Source organism: Perca fluviatilis, chromosome 6 (assembly GCF_010015445.1).
Source record: "Perca fluviatilis chromosome 6, GENO_Pfluv_1.0, whole genome shotgun sequence".
Classification (NCBI taxonomy): domain Eukaryota; kingdom Metazoa; phylum Chordata; class Actinopteri; order Perciformes; family Percidae; genus Perca; species Perca fluviatilis.
Genome location: NC_053117.1, coordinates 38,758,680 through 38,781,970, shown reverse-complemented (window position 1 = coordinate 38,781,970; position 23,291 = coordinate 38,758,680). Strand labels below are relative to the sequence as shown.

The following is a 23,291-nucleotide window of genomic DNA, read 5'->3' as shown; positions in this document are numbered from 1 at the left end:
CTTCTTTGATTATCCTTCCTTTAATATTAAATCTAAATAATTCATAATTCCTGCTTTTTTAACTAAACAATTCGGTATTTCTAAAAAGGAAGACCATGAATTCCAAAAATAAGTGTAAAACTATATAAGTTAGTGATGGTGTTCATACATGGTAGTGAAAATAAGCTTTAAATATATATTTTTTTAAAAAGCGCCATAAACAATGAAAAAAAGCGCCTAAAATGTCGAAAAAAGAGACGCCAGAAAGAGAGCTGATGTTCAGTTTTGAAGGATGATTCACGGTCGAATGGAAGCCAAATATACAAATATACAAATCACTGATTGATAAATCAAGCCGCTTCCCGATTGCTCTTTACATATGTTCTCCCCTCTCTCATATCCAAAATCCTCTTCAAATTGACATTTATTACAAAAAAAGAGGAACATAAAATTGGAAAGAATTTATTTCAGAAACGCAAAAGACAACAATCGCCTTGCTCTTGGTACTCCGTACTCTAGCGTTGAAAGGGTTGCTGTATAAAGTTCGTAGTTTCATCCTTTCACTCTGGGGATTAGAATAGTGAGTTTTCAAGGTGAGAAAAAGTAACAAAATGTCCACAGAAACTTGCTCAGTACGTTTCAAACAGAAACAGTTTCCTTTTCAGACTTCGTGACCCTGTTGAGCGTGCGTGTGTTGGTGCACGTCACGGTGTCTGCCTCCTGCTTTCTGTGGATGTTTCAATATTTCTTTTCAGCTTGGTCACGTTGGTGAATTCATCTTAACTGATGCTTTAACAAAATTTAGCTTTTACAGCCACCTAGTCGAGATTACTGACAGCCTGTATGTGGAATTTCACTTTGGAAGGTAATTTGAGAGGTAATTTTCCAATGCTATGGTGTCTGAGTGACTAATGTGAAGAAAAAATCTTTTAAATTGGTCCCGCGAGAACTGCTGCACCTGTAAACCAGGCTGAATGCCAAACCCACCAGACTCCATATAAATAATCAGGACTTTTAGCGTGTATAGAGCCAGCATATCTCCACCAGACTCCATGTAAATAATCAGGACTTTTAGCGTGTATAGAGCCAGCATATTTCCACCAGACTCCATGTAAATAATCAGGACTTTTAGCGTGTATAGAGCCAGCATATCTCCACCAGACTCCATGTAAATAATCAGGACTTTTAGCGTGTATAGAGCCAGCATATTTCCACATGTAAATGGGTGAATTAAGAGTTTATTTCAACCAAACCAGAGTGGTGATGGTTGGAACAGTGGAAAGATGAACCAAGACGGCTTTTGCTAGTTTTATTTAGTTTCAAAGTGTGTTTTACGATGATAAAATCACTATTTATTTACATGGAGTCTGGTGTAGTTTGGTGATGAGGATTTTCGGGGCTGTTTCATGTTAAACTAAAAGGATCTTACTCTTTAACTAAAAGGTCTATCTCTGTAGGGATCCTTTCCATAATGTTGTCAGACACAGAATAATAATCTGAGTCTGTCGACGGCAAAAAAAAAAAACTTTTAGTGGATGGAAACTAAGTATGTGCAATTGTCCGTTGACAAAAAAATCGAGTCACATTCATATCACGATTCAAGCTCTACCGATTCAAAATCGATTCATAGAATTCCAAAAATCTATTCATATCTTTTAATTAAAAAAAACAATAATAATTAAATTGTATGTCTACTGCAATCACATGGGAAAAGTAACTACATTTACATACTGTGAATCGTTTTTTGAATCGAAAATCGATTTTGAATCGAATCTTGAGCCTAAAAATTGAATGGTGACATTTTCTGAATCGGGCACCCCTAACAGCTTGTGCTGGGGGCTTCATATTGGACCAACTTCAAAGATTTTTATTCCCATTAGACATAAAAAGATGGGAAAATAGGGCCTAGGTTGAAAAAAACAAACACAGTTACACTCTAATGCAGTGGTTCTTAAACTTTTGTCAATAATGTGCCCCATTTGAATTGTATTTTTAAGCCAAGTACCCCCTGACCAGCGATAGATTTACCAAACAAAAGCCAAGTGACTGAAAAATATTTAAATGCTGATGAAAAAAGGCAACCAAACCTTTTTTTTAAAAACATTAAAACTTGGAAAAAGTCGGTAGAAAGAAGTAAAGGCTAGAACAGGTGGAAAATAGTATCAAAAACTTCGAAAACAGCAACAGAAACTTCACAAAAAGCGACAGACTTGTAAAAAAAAAAACACAGTAGAAGAAGGAAGACAAACTGAAAATAAATGTGACAAAAACCTTGAAAAAGGCAGAATTGTTTTTTGAAAAAACTTCAACAAACTTGGAGAGAAAAAGAAGACAGTAGAAAAAAGGAAGGAAGGAAGGCAAGAACAGGTCGAAAAGCGACAAAAACTTTTTTTTAAGCGCTCCCGTACCCCCTGCAGTCCTCCAAAGTACCCCCTAGGGGTACACCTACCCCCATTTGAGAACCACTGCTCTAAGAAGTACAGTGTGCAGTGAAGTGGAGCCGAGCCGTTACCTGTCTTTGGGTCGAGGATCTCCGGGGAGAGGTGTGACGGCGGCGTGCCGGGGGAGAAGTGTTCATTGCTGTAGGTGATGAGGGGCGTCAGAGGGTGGACGTGGTGGGCGTGCTGCACCACGGGGACTTTATTGGACTGTTGGTGAAGACAAAACCACAGAGAGACACAGACACACAGCAGTTAGGAGCAGGAAGTGAGCAACGTGCAACACGTGTCTGACACATAACATTGAGAACAGTTGGATTTGATTTACCTAGCGCATGTTGAAAAAACACAAAACAAAGCCTCACCCCCGCCCCTCTCTCCTCCTCAAAAGCTACAGACACAGAAATGGCACATCCTAAGGAAAGCTCATTAGCCCACTAAGGTCTATATAAAAGAGACTTCAGATACAGTATTAGGGGACCACTAAGGCCTATATAAAAGAGACTTCAGATACAGTATTAGGGGACCACTAAGGCCTATATAAAAGAGACTTCAGTTACAGTATTAGGGGACCATTAAGGCCTATATAAAAGAGACTTCAGATACAGTATTAGGGGACCACTAAGGCCTATATAAAAGAGACTTCAGATACAGTATTAGGGGACCACTAAGGCCTATATAAAAGAGACTTCAGATACAGTATTAGGGGACCACTAAGGTCTATATAAAAGAGACTTCAGATACAGTATTAGGGGACCACTAAGGTCTATATAAAAGAGACTTCAGATACAGTATTAGGGGACCACTAAGGTCTATATAAGAGAGACTTCAGATACAGTATTAGGGGACCACTAAGGCCTATATAAAAGAGACTTCAGATACAGTATTAGGGGACCACTAAGGTCTATATAAGAGAGACTTCAGATACAGTATTAGGGGACCACTAAGGTCTATATAAAAGAGACTTCAGATACAGTATTAGGGGACCACTAAGGCCTATATAAAAGAGACTTCAGATACAGTATTAGGGGACCACTAAGGCCTATATAAAAAGAGACTTCAGTTACAGTATTAGGGGACCATTAAGGCCTATATAAAAGAGACTTCAGATACAGTATTAGGGGACCACTAAGGCCATATATAAAAGAGACTTCAGATACAGTATTAGGGGACCACTAAGGCCTATATAAAAGAGACTTCAGATACAGTATTAGGGGACCACTAAGGTCTATATAAAAGAGACTTCAGATACAGTATTAGGGGACCACTAAGGCCTATATAAAAGAGACTTCAGATACAGTATTAGGGGACCACTAAGGTCTTTATAAAAGAGACTTCAGATACAGTATTAGGGGACCACTAAGGTCTATATAAAAGAGACTTCAGATACAGTATTAGGGGACCACTAAGGTCTATATAAAAGATACCTCAGATACAGTATTAGGGGACCACTAAGGTCTATATAAAAGAGACTTCAGATACAGTATTAGGGGACCACTAAGGTCTATATAAAAGAGACTTCAGATACAGTATTAGGGGACCACTAAGGTCTATATAAAAGAGACTTCAGATACAGTATTAGGGGACCACTAAGGCCTATATAAAAGAGGCTTCAGATACAGTATTAGGGGACCACTAAGGTCTATATAAAAGAGACTTCAGATACAGTATTAGGGGACCACTAAGGTCTATATAAAAGAGACTTCAGATACAGTATTAGGGGACCACTAAGGTCTATATAAAAGAGACTTCAGATACAGTATTAGGGGACCACTAAGGCCTATATAAAAGAGACTTCAGATACAGTATTAGGGGACCACTAAGGTCTATATAAAAGAGACTTCAGATACAGTATTAGGGGACCACTAAGGTCTATATAAAAGAGACTTCAGATACAGTATTAGGGGACCACTAAGGTCTATATAAAAGCATCCAAAGAGCACCATGTCATGGGACCTTTAAGACAGAGATATTCAAAACGGGGTCTGTGACTCCTAGGGGGTCCTCAGAGTAAGTTCAGGAGGGGCCGCCAAATTAGGTTTAAAATGTTTTTGAAAGTTTATTTTTTCAGAAATTCAAATATGTCTAAAAATGTACAATACTACGAATGCAATTTATTAATGGCAAAGATAAACTGGCCTTTTTTGTGGTAAAAAAAATTATCTGCAAAGCAAAGCAACCCCGATGCAGAACTCCGAAAGGGTCACGACGGCGTAGGAGCGATGGCGTAGCTACGGCGTGGAGTAGAGCTGGGAAATATATCAGTATTATATCGATATCGTGATATGAGACTAGATATCGTCTTAGATTTTGGATATCGTGATATCGTAAATGGCATAAGCGTTGTCTTTTCCTGGTTTTAAAGGCTGCATTACAGTAAAGTGATGTACTTTTCTGTGTTACCAGACTGTTCTAGCTGTTCTATTATTTTTACCTTTACCCACTTAGTCATTATCTCCACATTACTGATGATTATTTATCTTCAATCTCATTGTGGAGATATTTTGTTAAAGCACCAATTGTCAACCCTAGAATATCGCCACAATATCGCCATCGAGGTATTAGGACAAGAATATCGCGATATGTGATTTTCTCCATATCGCCCAGCCCTAGCGTGGAGATGACGCAGAATCATAAAACAGCCTCAAGTCTTCCACAGACCTCGGGGAAAACAATGAAAGCCATCACGCTGGCGGCTAAAAAACAAAACAAACAAGCTTATAACTATCCCTCAGTGTAGACCGCATTTCTGTCGCCCATTGTTCAGAAGAAACACACGGTGTAAGAGGAGGGCATCATGTGTGAGTGCCCCCTCCGGTAAACATCCCATCAGACTGTGTGCTGTGTGCGTGTGACCGGCCTTGTGATGCAATCTGGACCGGCACCAAGGAACACTAAAAAGCCCTGCTGACACATGCCAAGACCATTACGGCTGTTTAAGCCGAGCAGAGGACTGTTTGTTCAATCTGAGAAGAAAAACAACGGAGCCACGCAGTCCAAAAGTCACACCACGGAGCCACAGACAAACCCAAGCAGCCGAAAGGTAAACTGGACGGCCCGTAAACAAGTGGAGACATCATCATCCCACTGTGTCTGACAGAAGTCACTGGATGGGGAAGAAGAAGAAGAAGAAGAAGAAGAAGCAGCAGCGTGGGTGGATTACACCGCCACGTTACACTGCAGACCACCCTAACTAATTATAGTTAGAAAAACACGGTGTAACTTTAGATAAAGTGGGGAAGAACAGGAAGTCCAGAGCACTGGTGGAATGTAACCTAGTACATTTACTCAAGTAGTACGGTCATGTGGATTTCTTTATTTTAGCATCTTTTCTTTTATTGTCCATATTATTCATGTGGATTTGTCATTTTATCATCCTGTTTATGATGTGTGTGGATGTTGTGTGTGATGTCTTTAAGCTACTGGGACCTTGAATTTCCCCTTGGGGATCAATAAATTATCTATCTATCTATCTATCTATCTATCTATCTATCTATCTATCTATCTATCTATCTATCTATCTATCTATCTATCTACTGTACTTAAGAAACACCTAATATGTTGAGGTACTTGTACTTTACTTGAGCCTTTTCTTTTCATGCCACTTTCTACTTCTACTCCGCTTTAGTTACTCCACTACATTCATCTGTAACAGCTTTAGTTACTAGTTACTTTAGTTACTCCTCTACATTCATCTGTAACAGCTTTAGTTACTAGTTACTTTAGTTACTCTGCTACATTCATCGGTTACAGCTTTAGTTACTAGTTACTTTAGTTACTCCTCTACATTCATCGGTTACAGCTTTAGTTACTAGTTACTTTAGTTACTCCGCTACATTCATCTGTTCCAGCTGTAGTTACTAGTTACATTCATCTGTTACAGCTGTAGTTACTAGTTACTTTAGTTACTCCACTACATTCATCTGTTCCAGCTTTAGTTACTAGTTACATTCATCTGTTACACTGTAGTTACTATATTATTTCATCTGTTCCAGCTTTAGTTATTAGTTACTTAGTTACCCCACTACATTCATCGGTTACAGCTTTAGTTACTAGTTACTTTAGTTACTCCGCTACATTCATCTGTTACAGCTTTAGTTACTAGTTACTTTAGTTAATTCCGCCACATTCATCGGTTACAGCTTTAGTTACTAGTTACTTTAGTTACTCGCTACATTCATCTGTTACAGCTTTAGTTACTAGTTACTTTAGTTACTCCGCTACATTCATCGGTTACAGCTTTAGTTACTAGTTACTTTAGTTACTCCGCTACATTCACCTGTTACAGCTTTAGTTACTAGTTACTTTAGTTACTCCGCTACATTCATCTGTTCCTTCTTTAGTTACTTTACAAGTTTAGGGTTTTTTTGCACCCAGAACACATGTAGTTTATAAAATCTGATGTTTTATTCTAAAGTAAACTAGCCGACAATATAACGAGTTGACATGATTAGCTAGAGACAGACAGATAGATAGATAGATAGATAGATAGATAGGTAGATAGATAGATAGATAGATTGATAGGTAGATAGATAGATAGGTAGAGATAGAGAGATAGATAGATAGATAGATAGATAGATAGATAGATAGATAGATAGATAGGTAGATAGATAGATAGATAGATAGATTGATAGGTAGATAGATAGATAGGTAGAGATAGAGAGAGAGATAGATAGATAGATAGATAGATAGATAGATTGATAGGTAGATAGATAGATAGGTAGAGATAGATAGATAGATAGATAGATAGATTGATAGGTAGATAGATAGATAGATAGATAGATTGATAGGTAGATAGATAGATAGATAGATTGATAGGTAGATAGATAGATAGGTAGATAGATAGATTGATAGGTAGAGATAGATAGATAGATAGATTGATAGGTAGATAGATAGGTAGAGATAGATAGATAGATAGATAGATAGATAGGTAGAGATAGATAGATAGATAGATAGATAGATAGGTAGAGATAGATAGATAGATAGATTGATAGAGAGATAGATAGGTAGAGAGATAGATAGGTAGATAGATAGATAGGTAGAGATAGAGAGATAGATAGATAGATAGATAGAATAATATAAAGTAAACTAGCCAACAATATAATGGCTACAAGTCTCCAGCTGAGATGATGAGACCATTAAACACACAGCTGGTTGGATCCTTTACTCTTTCTACAATGGGAGGAGAGTTCTGCATCGAGTACTTTTACTTTTAATACTTTAACTACATTTTCCTGATGATACTTACAGACTTTTACTTAAGTAGTATTTTCAATGCAGGACTTTTACTTGTAACAGAGTATTCTGACAGTGTGGTATTAATACTGATCTGAAATACATTTTCGCCAACTATTTTGATAACCGATTGTCTTCTCTCCTCTGTGACAGTAAACTGAATATCTTTGCGTTGGGGACAAAACGAGACATTTGAGGACGTCATCTTGGGCTTTCTGGGGGAACACTGAGCCACATTTTTCACTGTTTTCTGACATTTTTTATAGACCAAACAACTAACTAATCCAGCAAACAACCCACAGATTAATCGGTGAAATGAAAATAATCAGTTAGTTGCGGCCCCATAATGTCGACGCACAGCCCCCCCCTCCCCCCACCCCTCCCCGAGATCTGACCGCCGTCGCCGCTACGACCAACACGACGAAGACAACAATAATAACCCGCGTCTCTACTTTCATTAGGCAGCGCTCCGTCTCGCAGTCATTTCCCCCTGGCTGCCCGGCTCAATGGAGCACTTGTTGGCTCAACTTGTCACATGGGAGGGTCAAGGGGAGGGAGGGGGAGGGAGGGAGGGAGGGAGTGGGGGGGGGAGAAAGGAGTCTTGTTCCTCCAGGCTAACCTTTCTTCAATATCCACCCCCCCCTCCCTCCTCCTCCTCCTCCTCACACCCCCTTCTCAACCTCTCCAGCGTGGTCTGCCGGGGAACAAGGTTTGCATTGAGACGTCTGTGCACTCTCTTGCTTCACGCTGCTAAGAATTGTTCCAAATCTTTTGCTTTTTTTAATTTTTTTTCCCCGCCCACCATTATATAAAAGAAAAAGGTCCAACTCTTTTTTTTTTTTTTTTTTTTTTTATCTGTAGCAAATTGGTTTTTTTTTCCCCCCTTTCTGTCCCGGGTCTAAAGCACGCTTTGATTCTGCTAATGCCGGACGGAGTGAGGGAAAATATTTACTGGTGTTTAAACATGGCTATATTAAGACCTCTTTGCTCTGGACTTTATTTTTTATTTTTTTTTTAAGTTTCTCCAGACTTAAAGAGCGTGTAAGGTCAACGCGTAGGACTGACGCGCAGAGAAACGCGGCTTCACACAACACAGAGAAACAGGCTTTGATGAAGCGTTCGCGGCAGAAATAGTGTTGACCTGCTGGCTCGAAAATCCCAACTCCCACATGTCATGTATATTTGAGTTATGCTTTGTTGTTCTACTTAATGTACAATATGCCTGGATTTTTTTTCCTCCCCTCCCTAATATTGTGAAGGCTGTTTGAGACCTCTAGACCTGGGTGCCAACACATTTTTTGGAAAGCACTTCAGTGAGAATTTGAAATGACACTTATTAATTATTCATATCCTGGAATACACCAATCGTGTGCTCTACACATATTTTTTTCCAAGTTTGAAGGCACTAGTTTCAACCGGCTTTTCGGTTCAGCAGCCCCGAACCCAAAATGTGGAGAGAGGGAAGAGAATGGAGAACGCAGGTTGCACATATGCAAAACTATTGGGACCTGTGTCCTCCCTGCCAGAGTGTCTCCCGTTAGGAATGAGGCATGGCTACTTCATCACGCAGATCCCTCGCCTTCAAATCACAACGTTTCGGAGCGGAGCCAAATCAAAAAAGCAGCGTCGTTTTCTGATCGAATTCAAACGTTCAAAACGCCCTGCAGAGATCTGAAGAGCATCACGTGTGGTTTTGTGGAATCACTAAGAAAAAGAAAAAGCCAGACTAATGGCTCAATCAGGAGTTCAAACCAAACACTGACGCATCAATGCCTTCTTTCACTCGCTTCACGTGTGGAGGGAATATTCCTCCAGCCCGGGAGAGCTCCATACGTCTGTTTTCACCATCCAACGAGCGAGAGTGTAATGAGGAAACCGCGAGGAACACGAGCCGTGTTTTAAATATAAACAACAACCTACGCGATAGGACGGATAAAGGGCAACCTGGAACCAGATGGTATCTGCATCGACAGACGGAATCCGAGCTCTTTACATAGACCGGCTCGTTGCAAACAGGCCTGCAGTGGCGCGTTCTTCTCCGCTAGCAGAGGATATAACACCCAGAACTGCTGTTAGAGACATAGGCGTAATATACAGGGGGGATGGGGCACTGGCCAATAATCAAAACTGGCCACCCTCCATGCCCAAATACCTAATAATAACTACCTTTACATAAATAAAGACATTTGCACCATAACTTGATGCAGAAAAAGCACAAACTGTTGCAGAAAAAGGCACCAGAATGCAGAAAATTAAGGGTTTGATCTCGCCCTCCCCGCAATGTTGAACCCAAAGTTACGCCCTTGGTTACAGCGCACTGGACATAAGACATAGGAAGCTGTACTACAATAGCATTTGTACAATCCATAATCTTTTATACCCTAATTCAATACGTTTTTTATTTCTTACTGTAGCTGTGCTACTTTATGTTGCTTTATACACTTAATGACTCGCTCTTATTTTACCTTAAAGTTGACTGTGAGCAACTGCAACTAAACAATTTCCCTGAGCGGGGATCAATAAAGTTTTCCAATTCAGATTCTGATTGATTACAACTAAATTATTTCATTTAGTACTCCCTGAGTAGTAACCCTTGTGTTGTCCTCCCGGCTAAAGAAATGTTAGCACTTTTCCAATTTCCAGCTTCCGGGATTTTTTTTTCTGAATTTCGTTGAGTTTTGTTGCTTTTTTTGATATTTTTGTTGCTTTTGACTGATTGTCACTTGTAATTTTTTTGACATTTTTGTTACTTGACCCGTTTTTCCCCACTACTACCAACTTATACACTCATTTGACACTCATTCTTGGAATTCAGGGTCAATCAACCTAATTTTTGAGTTTAAAAAGCAGAAATGTGCTTAATAAAATTGAATAAAACACCCCAAATTCAATGAAAGTAGTGAACTGATCCTTCATTTTACTTGAGAAGAGCATTTTATAGAACCATCCATGTTCATTTTAGGCAATTTGGTTGAAAGAAACCCAAATTTCTGATATAGAAACTTTTTTGAAAATGGGTCAAATTTGAAAACAAAAAACACAAAATAGGGGGAGGGGGAAAGGCATTTAAGTAGAGCAACAAGTGAAAAGGTCCCAGCAGTAGATAATGCACAGTACAGATAAGAGATAAGGATAAGTTATTGCACATTCCTGAGAAGTTAGCAGCCTCAGTAATGAATAGATAAATAAGTAAAAGGTGTAAACACTGGTTTGATGAACTGGGATGTTTGATGATGGGGAGGAACAGCAGAAGGTTTGCGGAGCCAGTGCAGAGAAAAAGATGTCTGTCTCTTAAGAGGGTTTGAAGCTTAAAAAGAGCCGAGGTGGCAGTACCTCGCCTTGCTGTCCAACTTGGAACGGCGCTAAGAAAAGCACAGTCCTTGGTCAGTGTGGGTGGAGGGGTGGATTTCATTCAAGCAAACATGTTTTTGGATCCTGCACATCTGAATTGAATTACTAGGCAAACAGCCGATGGGGAAGAGAGCTTAGAACAAACTGAATAACCCCGCAGCTTTGTGTGTCTTTATGCTCGGTGATTCTGGGTGGGAGGCTTTCGGAGGCCTTTCAAAAAAAACTCAAAAAGAGGAAAGACGGGGCTGAAAAGAATGCCTGGCATGCTGAGAAATCCAAGCCTCGTGTTTGTCAACGCCAACAGGAAGCGGACGTGAGAGGGGACTGACCGTGTCGTATGTCTTAAAAAAATAAAAAATCTGCCCGCTCCAAAACTCTGCCATCCAACGTGTGCTTTGCGTCTGGTCATCGCCTCTGAAAAAAGGGGTCGATGGGAGTGATATTGTAGTTTAAAACAATGCAGCGCAGAGCAGCGTCATATCCTAGGGCTGCAACCAGGGACGGCTTCCATTGTCGATTATTTTCTGGATTAATAGATTAATAGCTGTTGGTAGGGCTGCACGATATGAGGAAAATATCTAATTGTGATCATTTTGACTGATATTGCGATTGCGATATGATTCACGATATTGGAGGGAATGATCGTTTTTGTATCATTATTCTCATTTTCATTGAAAAAATAAATAATATATACATATACATATATATATATATATATATTTATTTTTGCGAGGATCTGTACCAAACAAAGATGTTTTTCTGTAGTCTGTAGGATAGGATCTGTAGGCCGGGACGTCTCTGCAGCACCACAATACTTTATTTTAGAACGGTTTGACACATATTTTGCCTTCAACAAATATTGCGTCCCCCCATGCGATTTGGATATTGCACTAGTCCATATTGCGATTTCGATAGAATTGCGATTAATTGTGCAGCCCTAGTTATTGGGTCTATAAAATGTCAGAAAATGGTGAAAAATGTTTCCCAAAGCCCAAGATGACGTCCTCAAATAAACTCAAAGATATTGAGTTTTCAGTCACAGAAGAGAGAAAAAACTAGAACAATATTCACATTTAACAAGCTGACATCTGAGAATTTTTTTTTTCACCCAAACAGATTAATCGATTGTCAAAATAGTTGCCGATTAATTTAATAGTTGACAATGAATCGACTGATGGATCCAATCTTTGCAGCTCTACAATATCCCCAGTGATCATTCAATAAATTGAGTTTTTTTTTATAAAACAATCAGCACGGGATATGGATGAACTTCAGAGGGATCTGGTGTGTAAATGCATCTTTGTAAACCGACAGATTGTCTGGTAAATCTGCCTCTGATAAACCACATCTTGTGTAATCTCACAAACTCGTTCTGCGCTCCTAAATCTCTTCGCTTCAGACTCAAAGTGCTGGTTCCTCGTTTCCTATTTTCTGAAGAGGATCCAGCCTCTGCAGTGGCCCAGCAGGGCTGCAGACCTCAGATCAGTATTCAGTGCAGTCCTCCCAAAGCCTTTGATTTCATGATGGATCCCGGTTGTTCACTGCCTAATGCAAAACGAGAGAATCTCACCGGACGCCCACTCAAAGCTCCGTTGAAAGAAAATGGGTCAAAAAGCAAGCATATTTATCTCTTCGGGAGAAAAAAAACAAACAGCAGATATTCAGTTAATATCTCAACCTAATAGGGGTGGGAAACAAATCGATTCACATATGTATCGAGATTTATTTATTTTTGCCCACGATTTTTACAGCTCCATTGTGTAATGTTTTGAGTTGATTCTTACCAAAAAAAAAACTTTGTTCTTTCACAAATATGTGCTCATTCATGTGTAACTACTTCCACCAACTAATTAAAGTATTCTCGTCAGCGTAGAATCTGCCATTCAGAATCATTCAGAAAAAATACGAGCGAGTCGCTCCAATGACGGCCGCCATGTAGCGCCTCCATCTTTAAAATACATTAGTCAAAGAGGGACATACCTCCATCTTTAAAATACATTAGTCAAAGAGGGACATACCTCCATCTTTAAAATACATTAGCCAAAGAGGGACATACCTCCATCTTTATAATACATTAACCAAAGAGGGACATACCTCCATCTTTAAAATACATTAGCCAAAGAGGGACATACCTCAATCTTTAAAATACATTAGCCAAAGAGGGACATACCTCCATCTTTATAATACATTAACCAAAGAGGGACATACCTCCATCTTTAAAATACATTAGTCAAAGAGGGACATACCTCCATCTTTAAAATACATTAGCCAAAGAGGGACATACCTCCATCTTTATAATACATTAACCAAAGAGGGACATACCTCCATCTTTATAATACATTAACCAAAGAGGGACATACCTCCATCTTTAAAATACATTAGCCAAAGAGGGACATACCTCAATCTTTAAAATACATTAGCCAAAGAGGGACATACCTCAATCTTTAAAATACATTAGCCAAAGAGGGACATACCTCAATCTTTAAAATACATTAGCCAAAGAGGGACATACCTCAATCTTTAAAATACATTAGTCAAAGAGGGACATACCTCCATCTTTAAAATACATTAGTCAAAGAGGGACATACCTCCATCTTTAAAATACATTAGCCAAAGAGGGACATACCTCCATCTTTATAATACATTAACCAAAGAGGGACATCACCTCCATCTTTATAAACATTAACCAAAGAGAAATACCCATCTAACATAGATAGCCAAAGAGGGACATACCTCCATCTTTAAAATACATTAACCAAAGAGGGACATACCTCCATCTTTAAAATACATTAACCAAAGAGGTACATACCTCCAAACTTTATAATACATTAACCAAAGAGGGACATACCTCCATCTTTAAAATACATTAGCCAAAGAGGGACATACCTCCATCTTTAAAATACATTAACCAAAGAGAGGACATACCTCCATCTATATACATTAATACTACAAAGAGGGACATCTCCATCTTTAAAATACATTAGCTCAAGAGGGACATACCTCCATCTTTAAAATACATTAGCCAAAGAGGGACATACCTCCATCTTTTAAAATATACAGTCAAAGAGAGACATACCTCCATCTTTAAAATACATTAGCCAAAGAGGGACATACCTCCATCTTTAAAATACATTAGCCAAAGAGGGACATACCTCCATCTTTAAAATACATTAGCCAAAGAGGGACATACCTCCATCTTTAAAATACATTAGCTAAAGAGGGACATACCTCCATCTTTATAATACATTAGCCAAAGAGGGACATACCTCCATCTTTAAAATACATTAGCTAAAGAGGGACATACCTCCATCTTTAAAATACATTAGCTAAAGAGGGACATACCTCCATCTTTAAAATACATTAGCCAAAGAGGGACATACCTCCATCTTTATAATACATTAGCCAAAGAGGGACATACCTCCATCTTTAAAATACATTAGTCAAAGAGGGACATACCTCCATCTTTATAATACATTAGTCAAAGAGGGACATACCTCCATCTTTATAATACATTAGCCAAAGAGGGACATACCTCTGCATTTCGCCCTTTTATACTCAGTGGCACCGTGACGAATGCCTGGGGGAGATTACTCACCAGGGGAAGCGAAAAAAGAGAATTAAAACGACAACTCGACAGGCTAAGCAACAAGACCAAAGTTAATAGTGGAGTGGCTACAACAGCTGCGTGTAAACGATGGCGATCGTAGCGATCGGAATGGGAGGGGCTAGAAAGTAATATTCAGTTGGTCGTCATATACAATTTCACCGCTAGATGGGAGAAATTCTTACACAATATAGCTTTAAGATAGATTCTTTTCCCCAGAATCGCTACTTTTGATTTATTTATTTTTTACCAGTGATTCACCCAAATATTTGAGTTTATGCGGTACCGCCGACAGCGACCGCATCACATCCGTTCCTAGCAAAACAGAGCGAAAATCCACGTTATGTTCTTTACAAATGAAATAAATGTCAGACTGACTGACTGACTGACTGACGTGATGTGCATTCTTCTTAGAAAACAGTTTTTAGAAACGTCTCATGATATATGATATATTATTCAACTTTAGTTGTTGTTAACCTGATTTATACACATCTTAAATTCTCCTTTTAAAGGGTATTTCCATATAACCTGATCCCTGTGTGCTGCATATCAACTTGTTCAGAACAAACTCAGCTTGCTGTATTTTTTTTTCTTCTCCATTTAATCTCTTGGCCCCCTTGGGAGCATAGGGCGTCCACCATGGATCTCCACCTCACTCTCCTCTGCGCTAAGGTCTTTACTTCTTGCCAGGAGGTCCCCCTTCTTGGTCAGCTCATCAAGCGCGGACCGCCTCCAGTTGGATTTAGGTCTCCCTAGCTTCCTCTTTTCTTGGGGATTATAGTCCAGAGCCAGTCTTGCTATGTTCCTCGGATCCTTCCTAAGTGTATGACCGATCCATCCCCACTTCCTGGATTTGATTTCAATGTGGACTTGCTGTATAGTGAGGCCCAAAGTTGTCCGAGAGCAATGTGTAAAGAGATCATTTGACCCTAAAAGATGAAAAGTTCATTTTTTTTGGGAAGTCCTCAAATCTCGTGAAGATGAAAACAAACCTTTACTCGTGTAGACAAATTCTTTTGTTGCTTGAAATGAGTTTACCGAAGTCTTCACAAAGGTTCACAAAAGTAGTGTAATATATGAATAAAACAGTAGATGAAATTTTGTAACATGGCTTTTTGAATAGGAAAAGAAAATCCCAATACTCAATACAAATCCAATCAGCGCCCATTTATCATTAAAAGCCGCTTCCTGACCAAGTCATTACAGGAACGTAGTTATAGGAACAGTCCACTTCTAAACAGTTCTAATAACTACTCTCCCCCAAAACAGGTTTTGCCATTTGCGTTGACACTGGCCAAGTGGCCACAGGGACTGACCTTTTGTTATTATAACACAGCCATCTAACCACCACTATGCGGAAAAGGGAAAAGACCCTGCCCTGAAGTAGGAGCTGAAAGAGTTACAGGAACTGTGGCCAGAGGAACTTAATAATCCCCAAATTGGTCCAGTCTGAACACGAGAAAAAAAAGGGTTCTAGGAACTGCAAAAATCCCTCCGGTCAGAAAGCGGCTTTAGAATTGAATTGAGACAAAAGCATATCGTCCCAGCCCTGCAACTTCAAGTGTCGTATAGCCTACTGAGAGATAAAAACTGCACTGGACACGTGCAGCGAGACAAACGGCATCTCTGGAACGCTGCTCTAGACCTTAACCACTTCAATTCACTTAAAGAAAATCTGTGACTAAGTGACTTATGACACGCTGGCAGTCCCCTGATGCCTTGATTACTCCGGACGCTGATACAATATTAAAAACAAAGAGGCGATTCTTGTGCGCCTGTCGAGTGGAGGTCAGAGCCCATATTTGAGCGCTGAGTGCGCCGTGATCTGATAAGTAACGGAGGCACAGACACCCCTGGTCAGTTCCACCTCATTAGGGAGCCACAGCTCCGTCTAATCCGGAGAACGGCAAAGCAAAGTCGTGCGAGTGACTGAGGGAGCTCAGACAGGGAAGTCCGCAGCCTCGACATCATTATCAGCCGAGCGCTTAGGTTGATTTATGCTTCTGCGTTAAATCCACGCCGTGGCTACGCACGTAGGTACGTGGAGACACGGACCCTGACGTGCACCTCTCGAAATATTCAACTACGCATCGCGGGGACGCACGTGGCTCGGCCAGTGGCTTGGTAGCGTCGCGAGGGTCAACTTCTCCCGCTCCAGATTTCCCACCGTGGTCAGAAAGAACAGGGGCAGGCCTGTCACCATAACAGATTTTGCTGGACGATAACTTGTCCCAGAAATGATTGCGATAAATGATAATATTGTCGTTCTGAGACCATTTTCATCTAATATAATGACAATGGCATAATAACAATAATAATAATGCAGGTACACCTTTTTTCAAGATCAATAAACTTTTATTTCTGAAGAATATTTAACACTGGAACTGGAAGACATTTTAAATGTCCACAATAAATGAACAAACGGCCCAAAAAACAATAAACAAAATGGAAGTTTTTCCAGCCGCGATGATTTCCATTTAAAAATGATCGAGGTCATTTTTATTTATCATGCGATTAACTGATTTATTGCATATTGCGACGGGCCTAAACAGGGTAGACACTTTGTTTCTCTCACTACGACTCTAGAGTCGCTACTCACACACACACACACACACACACACACACACACACACACACACACGTACGTAGGCTACGGAGAAAGCTCTGCGTGGAGCCTCCGCACAACCATAAATCAAACGTTAAATGACGAGATGAGAACGAGACGCACAGGATTTCCTTTCTCTTTGTGTCCTCTTGTCTCCTTTCCTTTCCTCTCATTTCCTCTTCTCTCCTTTTCTTTCCTCTGCTCTTTTGTCCTCTTCTCTATCATCTTATCTCCTCTCCTTTCCTCCCCCTCTCTTCTTTCCTTCCTTTAGGATTGAATGTGCATTGACTGTATTTCTCTTTGGAAATGGTCCAATAAAGAGACTTTGAAAACCTCTCCTCTCATTTCCTCCTCTCCTCTCCTCTCGTTTCCTTTCCTCTCTCCTCTCCTCTCGTTTCCTCTCCTCCTCAGTCACTCCTGACGGCTGACATGTTACCCATACTGCATCACCTGGCCCTGCAGCGCCTTTGATGTTTTATTCATGAAGAGGCACCCCTCTGAACACTGGGGTCTTTTTGGCGGTTTTGGGGTGCTGAACATCGTGTGTGTGTGTGTGTGTGTGTGTGTGTGTGTGTGTGTGTGTGTGTGTGTGTGTGTGTGTGTGTGTGTGTGTGTGTGTGTGTGTGTATATTGATGCTGGGGTGCGGCACGTTCACAGCAAAGCTGGTTCCCTTCTTCCCAGTCCTCCCACCACCACCACCACCACCACCACCATTCCTACCAAAAGCAATACCGCTTGAATGCTAAACAAACCTGTCTGCTGAATAATTGAGGCTCTCAGGCCGGAGCCGGCTCCCATTAGCATACAGGCCGTATGGACCCAATCTGCACAGCCACAGGATGCTCTTTGCCCGGAGTTTGGTATCTACCGAACGCTCTGATTTCTATTAAACATCCCCTAATTCTTGTTCCACACTGAGTCTCTTTTTCTGAAAAAAAATACTAAACATCTCTGATGTCAGCTTGTTAAATGTGAATATTGTTCATGTTTCTTCTCTCCTCTGGGACAGTAAACTGAATATCTTTGAGTTGTGGACATAACGAGACATTTGAGGACGTCATCGTGGGACTTTTTGGGGAACAATGATCCACATTTTATAGACCAAACTAATCGATGAATCCAGAAAATAATGGACGGATTAACCGACAGTGAAAGTAACCGTTGGTTGCAGAAGTCCAGGTCTGCTTCAGGAGTCCCTGCTGGTGTCTGTCTCTCTCTCTCTGGGCAGTAATCCCCGGCCCCCCAGTGTGTGCCCATCCGCTCCCCCTGCTCTCATTAGTGCAGTGTTGGGGGGCCTGGGGAGCCTGCAGGCCTGGAGGAGCCAGTCTCTCTCTCTCTTTCTCTCTCTCTGTCTCTCTCTCTCTCTCTCACCGCGGCTGGCGTAATGAGCACATAATCAGCCTGGCTCGCTGTCAGCAGCAGCACACCAGAGGGGCATGTGGGCTCCTGGCCCAGAGCGGAGGACCGGGGGCTGGGTACACCACGCCCCCGTATTAGAGCGCCCCACAACTGATCAAATGACCCTCTAGTCACAGGTCGTCAGATCAGGCTTGGTGACTTCCTCTTTTACTTCACATACTGAAAGCGGTTACACTTTCAGTGAACTTCCCTACCTCCGTTTCTGCTTTGAAATGGGGGGGGGGATGGGCAATAATTCAATATGATCATTTACAGACTACCAATGGAATCATATCCTGATGAAATCATATATGAAGATATTGTAGTAGAGCTGCACAATTAATCACAATTTTATCGAAATCGCAATATGAACTAGTGCAATATCCAAATTGGAAAGGGGGGCGTCTGTCGTATCCTACAGACTAAAGAAAAAGTATTTGTTTGGTACAGATCCTCGCAAAACAAATCTATATATTTTTCAATGAAAATGAGAATAATGATACAAAATGATCATTCCCTCCAATATCGGGAATCCTATCGCAATCACAATATCAGTCAAAATGATCGAAATGAGATATTTACTTCATATCGTGCAGCCCTATATACAAGTATGTTGTCTAAAAAGATAAACACACACTGACTCAATTTTATCAGAAAATCTGTTGTGAGACATTTTGAGGGAATCTCACTTGAAGAATTGCAGATTTGTTTTTAATATCACACTATAATAATAATATATATATATATATATATATATATAGTGATATCAGATTTTTCTCCATATCGCCCAGCTTTACTTTAAAACTTTTGTCTAGGGGGGGTGGGGGGGAAACGACACATGGTTATGGATCGGTGTATCGATTCAAAGATCCACCACGATCCGATATGATGATACGATGCAAAGTGAAAATAGCGATACATATAGAAGATATGTCTACGTATACGCCCCCTTATTTTAGATTCCCCGCGTCGTATTTATTCTTTTTACTAAAAAATTGATTGTTTTTAACCCTCCTGTTGTCTGCGGGTCTAATTTGACCCATTTTCAAAAAGTTTCTACATCAGAAATTTGGGTTTTACTTTAACCAAATTGTCCCCAAAAAATAACGTGGATGGTTCAGAAAAAAGGGGAAAATGGGGAAATAACAACAAAAAAACGTCAAAAAACAAGCGCAGAAAAAAAATCAACAAACATCAGAATAAGTTACAAAAGACAGAAAAATAAGCATTTGAATTTTGACCCAGAAAAACGTGCATGGGGGACGGGAAGACTTTACTTTAAATGCCTGGAAGAGCACAGTTATAAAAATCCTATTTCAGTTGTTTATTTGAGTTGCTATAAATGGAACTGATTGTGTTGAATAGGCGTTAATGATATCGGCCCGTATCGATCGCAGGCCCCTGAAATGGATCAAATCGAAATTGTGTCGTAACAGATATCAGTAAATATTGTATCGGTGTCTAAAGAATCAATATGATATCGTACTGTGATACAACTTGTGACTGTGGTCACAGGTCGTCAGCTCAGGCTCGGCCACTTCCTCCTTTAGTTCACACGCTGACAAGCTGTTACACTTTTAGTGAACTTCCCTACCTTTGATACTGCTTTGAAAATGAAAGCTACCTGGTATTCGGTTCCTGCCAATTTAACCCTCGTGTTGTCTTCTTCCCTGTCGACCGTGCAACTTTTTGTTTTTCTGGGTTAAAATGTAAATCCAAAAAAAGTTCCAATGTTTTGGTCTTATTCGACACTTTTGTCACTTTTTTCGAAGTGTCTGTCAATATTTTTCTGCATTTGTTTGCGCTTTTCCAATGTTTTTGTCACTTTTTCTGTGCTTTTTAGACATTTTTTTCCTGTGTTTTTCAACGTTCTAGTATACATTTTTCTTTAAATGCTATAAAGTTGAATAAAACACCCAAATTCAATGAAAGTAGTGAACTGATCAATTATTTAACTTGTGAAAAGTGTAGTAGGGAACCATCCATGTCGTTTCGTTTTAAAATTTGGTTGAAAGAAACCCAAATTTCTGACGTAGAAACTTTTTGAAAATGGGTCAGATTTGACCCCCGAGGAGAACAGGAGATGTTTGGCCCGTTCCTTAGAGTCGTGTTTTTCAACTGGAATAAAAATAGCTAAATGATCTAGAGCTGCAAAGATGAATCGATCAGTTGTTAGTTCAATTAATCGCCAACTGTTCTGATAATCAATGAATCTGTTGGAGTCATTTTTTATGAAATAAAAAGATAAAATTCTCTGGTTCCAGCTTGTTAAATGTGAATATTGTTCTAGTTTCTTCTCTCCTCTGGGACAGTAAACTGAATATCTTTGAGTTGGGGACAAAACGAGACATTTGAGGACGTCGTCTTGGGCTTTTTGGGAAACATTGATCCACATTTTCTGACATTTTAGAGACCAAACAACTGACTTGAACACCGGCCATTACATGTAGGTTTAATTACAATAAACGACAGTATTTAGCTGATGTGTGGTGAGCATATTTGTTTGGTTTTCAAGCACTTACGCATTATGAAATCATGAAATATATAGATATATGAAATAATCTAAGTTGCAGTATTAAAATGAACATATTAAAAAGCATTAAAGTATCGTCTTTAATTGAATAAAGCCAAGATACAAAGAAGCTTCTACCCATGCTAACATATAGAGCCTGTATAGGCATTTATAAGTTCCTATGTGCAGATATAAAACGCATTCAATTGAATAACATTTACATGCAGCCATTCAAAAAAAACTAACTTGAAGAAAAGTACATGTGTAAGCACACAAAAGTGAAGGCTACTTATTATTCTGACAATGTGAGTAACATTTCTTACAGCGCACAGTTGGATCCCTCACATTCTCCGTCTTCTACAATGTTTCTTTCTGCATTGAGGTTGTTGTTTTTTTAATAGCTTTAATGACGCTCAAAGAGACGAAGGCCAAACAAAAAAAGAAAAGCACCAACACAGAGCCACATGAAGAGTAACGGCAACCGCCGAAGGACAGAGCAGAAACAATCCGAAAAAACAGGGAACTCAAACTCAGTCAATGTGCTTTCATTTCCTTTAAATCCAACTGCTATTATCCCACTCATTGTTTTGACGTGTTCTCTTCATCCCGTCTCCCTGCGTCGTGGAGTCACAGACTTCATAATGTTACACATTGTCTGGCTAAACTAAACTAATTTGAGCGAGTTTGCTGCAACCGAACGTCACACAGCAGCTGCTGTGTGCCAACGGGGGTCACAGACAGGTCAGCGTTTATTCTATTAAAAATGGATTGGATTGGTTTCTATTGAGACTAAAGTCAGTCCTCAGCAAACACAGCTATTCCCCATTCGACAATGGGGTCGCGCTCAATGAGGACTTTGTCATGTGCGTCGCTGAGATCGCGGGATCCAGGGAATCAGCCACAAACTCAGTCTACGTCTGCACTGCTACGTTTTGGTCTTAAAAATGAACATCTTTTTGCTACGTTCACGCCTGGCGTCCACACTGCTCCGGCCTTTGAGCCCCTAAAACGGAGACGCTGCAACGTCCTGGACTGACTATCGATGGCTTATTTTTCACAGACTCTCAATCTGCGTTTTCCTCCACCTTTATTGCATTGTAGTCCCGCATTACTTTCAGTAACAGTTCCACCTAGGTGTTGCTCTGTCTCCGCAGTCTTTTCTGCAACAGAGCTACTTAGAATATAGAAAAGTAACACAATGCTGGAAGGATTCTTGGCCTTAGGGACGAAATGCGGTCAGAATAAATAGAGAAATGCATATATTTTGCTGGCAGCACCTGAGAAGCCCCGGGGTGAGGAGCGGAGAGTTCGCCTGGAGTTCGCTCAGAGTTGGAGTAATAATCCCTCCGCCCAAGTAGCAGAAGTAGCAGTACTTCGCCTTTCTGAGAATATAGTTCCCAGTATGTATAGGGTTAGAAGATGGCTGTGTGTCATGTGACCTTGTTATTTGTACACGCTGTGACTATACAAATCACAACATGGAAATAGGAACATGTTGGTGTTATTTTGTCACTTATTGGGAGCAGTAGGCTAGATGGAGCTGGTTACCTCCAGGATCTGTGCTAAGCTAGGCTAGATGGAGCTGGTTACCTCCAGGATCTGTGCTAAGCTAGGCTAGCTGGAGCCGGTTACCTCCAGGATCTGTGCTAAGCTAGGCTAGCTGGAGCTGGTTACCTCCAGGATCTGTGCTAAGCTAGGCTAGCGGTGGGTGCGTCAGACAGAGTTAGGACACGCACGGAGATGAGAAGGGTATGTATGGACTTGTCTAACTCTGGGGGATACGGGGAATAATGGCATTTTTCCATTACACGGTACGTGCTCGACTCGCCTCAACTCTACTCGCCTCCGTTGCAGATTTTAGTACCGCCTCAGCGTGGCTGGTCGTCATAGCGGTGCCGCAGTAAACTGACACATTTAGTTTCAAATGAAGCTGGAGGCAGCAAAAAAATAAAATAAAATAAAAACACAGCTGGCTAAACTATTTAAAAATGGCGGGTTTGTTCAGGACACCGCCCGCTCTGTCGCTTTCACGTCACCTTTTGGTGTCGCCTCAGCTCGCTTGGAACCTCGACTGAGATGGTACTAAAAAAAGTACCCGTTAGCAGGTACCGGGGACTTTTTTTTTCGTAATGGAAAACCAAAAAAGGAGGCGAGTCGAGCAGGTACCA

The 23,291-nt window shown here is 40.4% G+C and overlaps 1 protein-coding gene across 2 annotated transcripts in view; it reads right to left on the bottom strand.

Annotated features, from left to right (window-relative positions):
- tcf7l1b (transcription factor 7 like 1b) overlaps positions 1–23,291 on the bottom strand; it is an 89,432-nt gene that overhangs the window by 19,746 nt on the left and 46,395 nt on the right. For both annotated transcript variants that reach the window (XM_039802709.1, XM_039802710.1), the window contains exon 5: positions 2,492–2,627. In XM_039802709.1, coding sequence (XP_039658643.1) covers positions 2,492–2,627 — 136 coding nt within the window. The remainder of the gene's footprint in view (positions 1–2,491; positions 2,628–23,291) is intronic.